The sequence below is a fragment of the Furipterus horrens genome, unplaced genomic scaffold, assembly GCF_987537825.1.
Source record: "Furipterus horrens unplaced genomic scaffold, mFurHor1.1.pri manual_scaffold_12, whole genome shotgun sequence".
Classification (NCBI taxonomy): domain Eukaryota; kingdom Metazoa; phylum Chordata; class Mammalia; order Chiroptera; family Furipteridae; genus Furipterus; species Furipterus horrens.
In genome coordinates this window covers 62296608-62307153 of record NW_028327182.1, presented here as the reverse complement: position 1 = coordinate 62307153, position 10546 = coordinate 62296608, and the positions used below count along the sequence as shown (strand labels likewise).

Here is a 10546-nt window from a genome sequence, read left to right as displayed (position 1 = left end):
CACATCAAAGATATTCTATAAATTGAATCATACAATATGTAACATTTTCATTGTTTTTTTCATGTGTCATTCTTAATAAATGACAAATAAATCATATTTCATTACAGTGTGCAAAATAAATAGTAATAGCATAAAACTGATGAGAAGCTAATGCTACATTAAATTTGGCTTGTTACGGGTTTTTCATTTGTTTTTGTGCATTAGTCATGGATATATACTTTATGACTTTCTCTAATTACTATTTTTTATGCAGTATAATGTCCTGGAGAGAGCTTCACCGAGGCGCTGCAGATGCGGAGCTCTCCGCGGTGGCTGCGGGAGCGACAGAAGTGAAGGGGCCGGCCCCGGTGACCGCGGAGGCAGACACAGAGGTGGAAGGGCCCCTGCGGCAACGTCGTCGATGGGGGTGACGGAGGGGGCTGAGCACCTAGGGGACTCGCAGGCTCCGAAGCCGGATCCCGAACTGGGCAGGATGGATTATCACCAGCCGGGGACCGGCCGCTATCAGGTGCTTCACAATGAAAAGGATAACTCAGAGTCGCCTGCTGTAGAGCAACCATCAACTTCCAACCTAACACCACAGACCGTGCGGACTGTTCCTTCAGCATTAGTACTCGAAACAGACTCTTCTCCTCCACCTTATAGTAGTATTACTGTGGAAGTACCTACAACTTCAGATACAGAAGTTTACAGTGAGTTTTATCCTGCGCCACCTCCCTACAGCGTTGCTACCTCTCTTCCTACGTATGATGAAGCTGAGAAAGCAAAAGCCGCTGCAATGGCAGCTGCAGCAGCAGAAACAGCTCAAAGAGAGGAAGAGTGTCCACCAAGAGATGACTTTAGTGATGCAGATCAACTCAAAGTGGGTAATGATGGGATTTTCATGCTGGCGTTTTTCATGACATTTATTTTCAACTGGCTTGGATTTTGTTTATCCTTCTGTATCACCAATACCATAACTGGACGGTATGGTGCCATCTGTGGATTTGGCCTGTCATTGATCAAATGGATCCTTATCGTCAGGTTTTCTGATTATTTTACTGGATATTTCAATGGACAATATTGGCTTTGGTGGGTATTTCTTGTACTTGGTCTGCTCCTTTTCTTCAGAGGATTTGTTAATTATCTAAAAGTCAGAAACATGTCTGAAAGTATGGCAGCTGCTCATAGAACAAGATATTTCTTCTTATTGTCAACCAGACATTCCTTTCTTGCACCAATGTGAAATTTCCAGGTCATCCTGTAAATCTACAACTTTAATAGGATAGAAGACTATTAATAACAAGACGAATTAGTTAAGAAAAGATAGAGCTTCAAAATTGAATGGCAGAATGGTTTATGCTTAAAAGCCATTTCTGTTCATTCTCTTAAATATTTATATTTCATTTGTTTTGTGCGTTTGCATATGTGTCCCTTTGAAAGATTTGCAGATACTTGAAAGACACCACAAAGTTGTATCAGTAAAGTCCCCTCGCATTCGGTTTATCGGTGTTTGATATAATTGAAAGAGTTGAGTGATAAACAGTCTTCTAGCATGTAAATGCCACTGACTTCTGACCTGACGTTTAGTGTAATAAAATTGAAATCATTAACCATGTCAAATGCTGTAGTTTCTGGCTCTTAGATTTATCTAGTAACTACACATGAAACATCCTTTGCTATAAAGTTTTTTAAAACCTGCAGTGCTATTAGAAAAGCTTTGTCAGATTTCTTAACATGATTTTACATCATTATTTAGCAAAACTCTTTCTGTAAATAACCATGCATAAATTACTTTCTGCATTGTTTTCTTAGAAATTGTGTCTAGATATATTTTCATTAATTTTAAAATGAGTGAACTTAATATATAGAGAACATTTGGGAGTTAAAAGATAGTTTGTTGTAGGACAAATTTTAAGAAAACATGGGTATTTCACATATCCTTGACAGTAAAAAAAATTTTAAGAGACATGACAGTTTTAAGGGTTCTCAAATGAGAAGCTTGGGTTTTAGCATTGCCCATCTTAAAGATTCTTACAGGAAACGATTGTATTAGACTATTATATTTATTTCATTTAACACATTTTTGAAAATTAATGTTTGAATAAGATATTCTCATTTGCATTTGTCTTTTAAAAAGCCAATAAAAGTATCTTTTCAGTATCATTGTAATAAATTTTAGATGTTTAGTTTGTTAAAAAAAAAAATGTCCTGGAGATTCATCCAAGTCATTGCCTTTATAATTTGAATATAGAAAATGTGGTACATTTGGTTTTTACTACAAACAAACTTTCCATGTGGGTCCATATGTAAAGAATTCATTATAATTTAAAACAAGTTAACAGAATAACATATAGGTATTAAATATAACCATACACTTAAGATATAACACATACTAAAAAGAATTACAAAATTTAGACATATATTTGTTTGAAATTCGGTTTGCTCATGGTTTACCTGATGTTATATAATTTTGTAAAACTCATGTTTTAGGTCAAATAACATTAATTTTCCCTTAGGTTTATTGAGAAATTATATGAAGACATATATAGAAAGCTAGTAGCAAACTCGGGAAGATGGCGGAGGAGTGAGGGGAGGCTGCGCTTTCAGGCTCCCGAGACCCGTCTGCAGTTTGGGCTAATTGCAGACAGAACACCTCAGTGAGCAGTTGGACACTGGCAGGAGTCGAGCCATGGCACTGCTAGATTAGAGAAAAACCATCTGGGAACAACCTGTTTAGTGAGGATAGTGGAGGAAAAGGAGACAAAACGGGATTCCTGAAATGGGTGACTGTCTGAGCTGCAGCTAGAAGTACACAAAGGCTTTTTGGTGACCACAGGCTACCCCAGAGAAGAGTCGGAAGGAGAGCTGATCTCTGCCCGCTGGCAGAGACGGGACTCGACCAAGTGGCATTGGCGCTGAAGGACAGGAGAGAGCATGTTGCGGGCAAGTGAGAACATAATTCTCCTTTATATTTTTCTCTAGTGGACTGCAGAGAGGGGAGGAAAGTTTGGGGGTAGTGGGCTGTTCTTGAGGAGCGCAGGCACAGAGGCGCACTCATCCACTCCCCAACCCTACCCTTGGGTTGCGGTGCTCATAGGGAAGTGCCCTCATTCAGTGGCCCAGGTGTGCAGGGTTATGAGTTCAGGTGCCCCTTGGACACTCCCCAACAGACATAAGATCAGTGCCCCAACGGGCAAAGGGAGAGCCCACTGAACACGCAGAAGACCGTGCACAGACACCCTAGCCAGCTCCAGTGGGCGCCAGGCCCCAGGCCAGAAAGCAGACCACTAGCTCAGACTATGCTCATGCCCACCCAGACAGGTGAGGGAAGGCGGGCAGCTGTGGCGCCGGAACAGCGGGCGGCAGCAACTCACAGACACTCACTTCCACTGTGCACAAGTGTCCGGGGCCCCGCCCTAAGAGGAAAGAGACCAACTCCCGGAGCTCGGCTCAGCAGGACTAAGGGCACGGGCGCAACAGCATGAAAACACCTTGGCCCAGCTACAATAGGTGCCAATTGCAGGGCAAGCTCTCTGGCCACCCACGCGTGCAGGGTCGTGCGTGCCAGAACACCTCCGCTGGCTCCAGCAGGCAGCAAGGGAGTGTGTTGTGCCAGCCACTGTGGGCTCACACCATTGCTGCAAGGAACAATTACCTCTGAACCACCACACTAGACCAGCTGCGGATGCAGAAAAAGAAGACGACACACCAAGGCTAAACTGAGTAAAAACATCCCTTTTATTTTTTTTATTTTTTTTTATTTTTTCTCTTTTTCTTTATTTTTTCTTTCTTTCTTTCTTTCTTTCTTTCTTATTTTCTTTCTTCTTTTTTCTTTTTCTTTTTTTTCTTGTTTTCCCCTTAAAAAAAGGAAAAAGGAGGAGAGGAGGGGAAGAAAAAAAAACAGAAAAACAAGCTATATCTCTAAAGTGTTTAATATAACCTCTCCTCATCCTTTCTCTTTAATCGTTGTTTATTTGTTTGTGTGTCTAGTTTAGCCCCCCTATCACTCTAAATAATAAAATATAATTACTATATAAACCCATACAATACAATCCCACTTTCTTACTATATTATGCATTTTTCCATTCTTTTCTTCTATTTTTATTAACATACAATGTAAATATTACCTACTAGCTTGCAGAGTCTCAACTATTATTAATCTATCATCCCCTCTATCAAAAATCATATTTTTCCTCCCTAAAAACAACTCTTATCTATTCTTCTTATAGTATAAAAGCTCTAATCTCTTTACATTTATATCAATACTGGCTCGTTGGTTGACAATAGTGGGATAGATGGTGAGGGATATTTTTGAGGGTGTGGGTCTCCTGCCTGGGCTGTGTGTTTATGTTTTTAACAGCATCTCCACAAAAAAAACTCAAGACAAAGTGGATAGAGTGACTCTCAATCAACTAGCCAGAAGGAAGATCCCACCAAAGAACATCTGAAATATAACCAGACAGCATAAACAAATGACATAAAGGATAACCGAAGAACATCAGGCTCAGGACATCAAAGAGACTGCACCACTGAAACCTCCAGATCTCCTATAAAGAATCTCACACCACAAAGGTGGGAACTCAAAGCAGACAATCCCCAAAAAATAAAAACAAATAAGAAGAATCCAACATGGTAAAACACAGAAATAACCTCTCAATGAAAAGAAAAGATGAATCCATAGAAAGAGAGGTAGATGAAATAGACATAGCTCAAATGTCAGACATGGAATTCAAAACAATGGTGGTCAAGGAGCTCAATATACTCGACAACCTTAAAAATACCTATGACAACCTCCAAAGAAGTTACCAGCAGCTCCAAGAAAATTACAGGGAACTTGCAGAGAACTATGCCAGTATAAAAAAAGACATAGAAACTATTAACAAGAACCAGGAAGAAATGAAGAATTCGATCTCTGAACTGAAAAACACAGTAGAATCAGCCAAAAGCAGACTAAATGAAGCAGAGGATCAGATTAGTGAGTTAGAAGCTAATGTAGACAAAAACTCCCAGACAATACAGCAAAATGAAAAAAGACTGAAAAAATATGAACAAGATGTAAGGAAATGACAGGATAGCATGAGAATAATAATATCAGGATCATAGGAATTAGAGAGGGAGAAGAAAAGAAGCATGGAATTCAAAAACTGATAGGAGAAATAATGACAGAAAATTGTCCGAACCTGATGAGAGAAAAAGTTATACAAGTTCAGGAAGCACAGAGAGTTCCAATGAAAAGGAACCCCAAAAATACCCACTCCAAGGCACAACATAATTAAAGTGGCAACATTTCAAGACAAAGAGAGAATCCTAAAAGCGACAAGAGGAAAACAGCAAATAACATACAAGGGAGCTCCAATAAGCCTATCAACTGATTTCTCAACAGAAACATTACAAGCCAGAAGGGAATGGTCAAAAATATTTCAGGCAATGAAAAACAAAGGCCTACAACTAAGAATAATCTACCCAGCAAGGCTCTCATTCAAAATAGAAGGTGAAATAAAGAGTTTCTCAGAAAAAAGGAAGACTAAAAGAATACATCTCCACAAAATCGGCATTGCAAGAGATGCTAAAGGGAGTGTTCTAAGAAAGAAAAAAAAAAGAAAGAAAAAAAAAAAAAAAGAGAGGAACAGAGGTACAAAGGGAAATGAATAAATACACGTCAATAATAACCTTAAATGTAAATGGATTAAATGCTCCAATTAAAAGACATAAGGTAATGGAATGGATAAGATAAAAGGACCCACATATTTGCTGTCTACAAGAAACACACCTCAAAACAAAAGGTTTACACAGACTGAAAGTAAAGAAATATAAAAAAATATTCCAAGCAAACGGACCTGAAAAAAACAAAGCCGGGATAACAGTCCTCATATCAGACAAAACAGATTTCAAAGCAAGGGCAATAAAAAGAGACAAAGAAGGACATTTCATAATACTTAAAGGAAAAATTCATCAAGAAGATATAATACTGATAAATATATATGCACCCAACATAGGAGCACCCAAATACATAAAGCAAATACTAGAAGACCACAAGAAGGATATCAACAACAACACACTCATAGTAGGGGATTTCAACACTTTATTATCAACAATAGACAGATCATCAAATCAAAAAAACACCAAGGATATACAGTCATTGAACAACACACTAAACCACATGGACCTAACTGATATATATAGAACTTTTCACCCCAAAGAAGCAAAATATACATTCTTTTCAAATGCACATGGGACATTTTCAAAGATACAGCACATGATAGGACACAAAACAAGCCTCAACAAATTCAAGAAAATTGAAATCATATCAAGCATCTTTTCAGACCACAATGCCTTGAAACAAAAAATCAACCTCAGAGAAAAAAATCAGACACCCAAACTCATGGAGATTGAATAACATGCTATTAAATAATGAATGAGTTAACAATGACATCAAAGAAGAAATCAAGAAATTTCTAGAAACTAATGATAATGAACACACAACAGCCCAAAACCTGTGGGACACAGCAAAAGCAGTCCTGAGAGAGAAGTTCATAGCAATACAGGCATATATGAAAAAGATAGAAGAATCTCAAATAAAAAATCTAATCCTAAAGCTACAAGAACTAGAACAACAACAACAAACAAAGCCTAGGGCAAGAAGAAGAAATGAAATCATCAAGATCAGAGCAGAACTAAATGACATAGAGACTAAACAAATAATCCAAAAGATCAACAAAACTAGGACCTGATTCTTTGAAAAAATAAACAAAATCGACAAGCCTCTAGCCAGTCTAATCAAGAAAAAAAGAGAGAGGACCCAAATAAACAAAATCAGAAGTGAAAGAGGAGAAATCACAACTGATACCACAAAAATACAAATGATAGTTAGAAATTACTACAGACAAATATATGGCAAGAAATTTGACAATCTAAAAGAAATGGACAAATTTCTAGAAACATACAACCTTCCAAAACTGAATCAAGAAAAGTGGAAAGTCTCAACAGACCAATAACAAAGAAGGAAATTGAAACAGTAATCAAAAATCTTCCTGCACACAAAAGCCATGGAACGGATAGCTTCACAGGCGAATTCTACAAAACATTTAGGAAGAACTAATTCCTATCGTCCTCAAACTATTCCAAAAAAATCCAAGAACAGGGGAAAATCCCAAACTGTTTCTATGAAGCCAGTATTATCCTAATCCCAAAACCAGGTCAAGGCACAACAAAGAAAGAAGATAACAGGCCAATATCACTGATGAACATAGATGCTAAAATCCTCAACAAAATATTGGCAAACAGGATCCAGCAATACATCAAAAAGATCATACATCATGATCAAGTGGGATTCATCCCAGGGATGCAAGGATGGTTTAATATTCATAAATCAATAAATATAATACATCACCTAAACAGAATGAAAGACAAAAATCACATGATCATATCAATAGATGCAGAAAAAACATTTGATGAAGTACAACACCCATTTATGATGAAAACACTCAGCAAAATGGGAATAGAGGGAGCATAACTTAACATAATCAAGGCTATATATGAGAAGCCTGAGGCCAACATCATACTCAATGGACAAAAACTAAAAGTATTCCCCCTGATTTCAGGAACTAGACAAGGTTTTCCACTCTCTCCACTCCTATTCAACATAGTGTTGGAAGTATTACCCAGAGCAATCAGACAAGAAAAAGAAATGAAAGGCCTCCAAATTGGGAAAGAGGAAGTAAAACTATCATTATATGCAGATGACATGATAGCATACCTAGAAAATCCTATAAACTCCACTAAAAGACTACTCGATATAATAAGTGAATTTGGCAAAATAGCAGCGTACAAAATAAATATACAGAAATCTAAGGCATTTCTGTACACCAACAATAAAATATCAGAGACAGAAACAAAAAAAAAATACCATTTACTATAGCAACAAGAAAAATAAAGTACCTAGTAGTAAACAACAAAGAGATAAAAGACCTGTACTCTAAAAATTACATAACAATGAAGAAAGAAATTAAGGAAGATACAAATAAATGGAAGCAAATACCATGTTCTTGGATGGGAAGAATCAACATCATCAAAATGGCCATACTACCCAAATCAATTTACAGATTCAATGCAATCCCTATTAAAATACCAACGACATATTTCACAGAACTAGAACAAATACTCCATAAATTCATATGGAACCAAAAAAGACTCTGAATAGCAAAAGCAATCTTGAGACAGAAGAACACAGCAGGAGGAATCACAACACCGGATATCAAACAATACTACAAATCCACTGTCATCAAAACAGTCTGGTACTGGCATAAGAACAGACATAGAGATCAGTGGAATAGAATAGAGGGTCCAGAAATAAACCCAGGCCTCTGTGGTCAACTATTATTTGATAAAGGAGGAAGGAACATAAAATGGAATGAAAAGAGCATCTTTAACAAATGGTGCTGGAAGAACTGGACAGGAACGTGCAAAAAAATGAAACTAGACCACCAACTTACACCACACACGAGAATAAACTCAAAATGGATCAAAGACTTAAATGTAAGCCATGACACCATAAAAGTCCTAGAGGAAAACATAGGCAAGAAAATTTCAGATATCCCACGTAACAATATCTTCACGGATACATCTCCTAAGGCAAGAGAAATAAAGGAAAAAATAAACAAATGAGACTACATCAAACTAAAATGTTTCTGCTCATCAAAAGAAAACATCAGCAAGATGAAAAAGAAACCAACAATATGGGAATATATATTTGCCAATGACATCACAGACTGGAGACTGATCTCCAAAATATACAAAGAGCTTATAGGACTCAACATCAAGAAAACAAAAAACCCAATTAAAAAATGGGCAAAGGACCTGAACAAACACTTCTCCGAAGAGGACATACAGGAGGTCCATAGGCACATGAAAAAATGCTCAACATCACTAGCTATCAGAGAGGTGCAAGTAAAAACCACAGTGAGATACTACTTTACTCCTGTCAGAATGGCCATCATCAACAAATCAACAAACAACAAATGCTGGTGAGGATGTGGAGAAACGGGAACCCTACTGCACTGTTGGTGGGAATGCAGACTGGTGCAGCCACTATGGAAAACAGTATTGAATTATCTCAAAAAACTAAAAATGGAACTGCCTTTTGAACCAGCAATTCCACTACTAGGATTATTCCTGAAAAATCCTAAAACCCTAATTCAAAAAAACCTATGCACCCCTATGTTCATAGCAGCCCTGTTTGCAATAGCTAAGTGCTGGAAACAGCTTAAGTGCACATCTGTAGATGAGTGGGTCAAAAAACTGTGGTACATCTACACAATGGAATACTATGTAGCAGAAAGAAAGAAGGAACTCCTGTCATTTGCAACAACATGGATGGAACTAAAGAGAATTATGCTTATTGAAATAAGCCAGGCAAAGAAAGCAAAATCTCATATGATATCACCTAATACAGGAAACTAAAGAGCAACACAAACAAACGAACTAAATAAGCAAAGAGTAGAATAGTGGTCAGTAGGGGGAACTGGGGAGGGAGAGAAGGGAGATAAATAAGGGAAGGGTCAAGTCAAGGAACGTATATGAATGACTCATGGACATGGACAATGGGGAGGGATATGATTGTGGGAGAAGGGATGGGCTGGGAGGGGGGAGCAATGGGAGAAAAATGGGACGACTGTAATTGAAAAACCAAAAAATAAAATAAAATAAAATAAAAAGAAAAAATGCTTAACATCATTAGCCATCAGGGAGATGCAAATAAAAACCACAATGAGATACCATTTTACACCAGTCAGAATGGCCATCATCAACAAATCAACAAACAACAAGTGCTGGCGAGGATGTGGAGAAACGGAAACCCTACTGCACTGTTGGTGGGAATGCAGACTGGTACAGCCACTATGGAAAACAGTACGGAATTACCTCAAAAAATTAAAAATGGAACCGCCTTTTGAACCAGCGATTCCACTACTAGGAATATACCCGAAGAATCTTGAAACACCAATTTAAAAGAACTTATGCACCCCTATGTTCGTTGCAGCACTGTTTACAATAGCTAAGTGCTGGAAACAACCTAAGTGCCCATCTGTAGATGAGTGGATCAAAAAACTGTGGTACATTTACACAATGGAATACTATGTAGCAAAAAGAAAGAAGGAACTGCTGCCATTTGCAGCAACATAGATGGAACTAGAGAAAATTATGCTTAGTGAAATAAGCCAGGCAAAGAAAGAAAAATGCCATGTGATATCACCTAATACAGGAAACTAAAGAACAACACAAACAAAAGAACTTAATAGGACAAAGAGCAGAATAGCAGTCAGTAGGGGAGTGGGGGAGGGAGAAAAGGGGGATAAGTAAGGGAAGAGTTTAGTCAAAGAACATTTATATATGACTCATGGATACGGACAACGAGGAAGGATATGATTGCGGGAGAGGGGGTGGGCTGGGTGGGGGAGAGCAATGGGGGAAATATGGGACAACTGTAATTGAAAACCAAAAATAAAATAAATAAATATTCATAAAATAATGATTAATTTTTTTTCAACATTTCTAAAAAAAAAAGAAA

At 37.7% G+C, this 10546-nt stretch overlaps 1 protein-coding gene across 1 annotated transcript; it reads left to right on the top strand.

The window, feature by feature from the left end:
* Positions 1-433: 433 nt before the first annotated feature.
* On the top strand, positions 434-1225 carry LOC149996282 (NEDD4 family-interacting protein 2-like). Its single transcript, XM_090258211.1, has one exon. The coding sequence runs from the start codon at positions 473-475 to the stop codon at positions 1223-1225; it is 753 nt and encodes a 250-aa protein (XP_090114337.1). The 5' UTR covers positions 434-472.
* The last annotated feature ends 9321 nt before the right edge of the window (positions 1226-10546 follow it).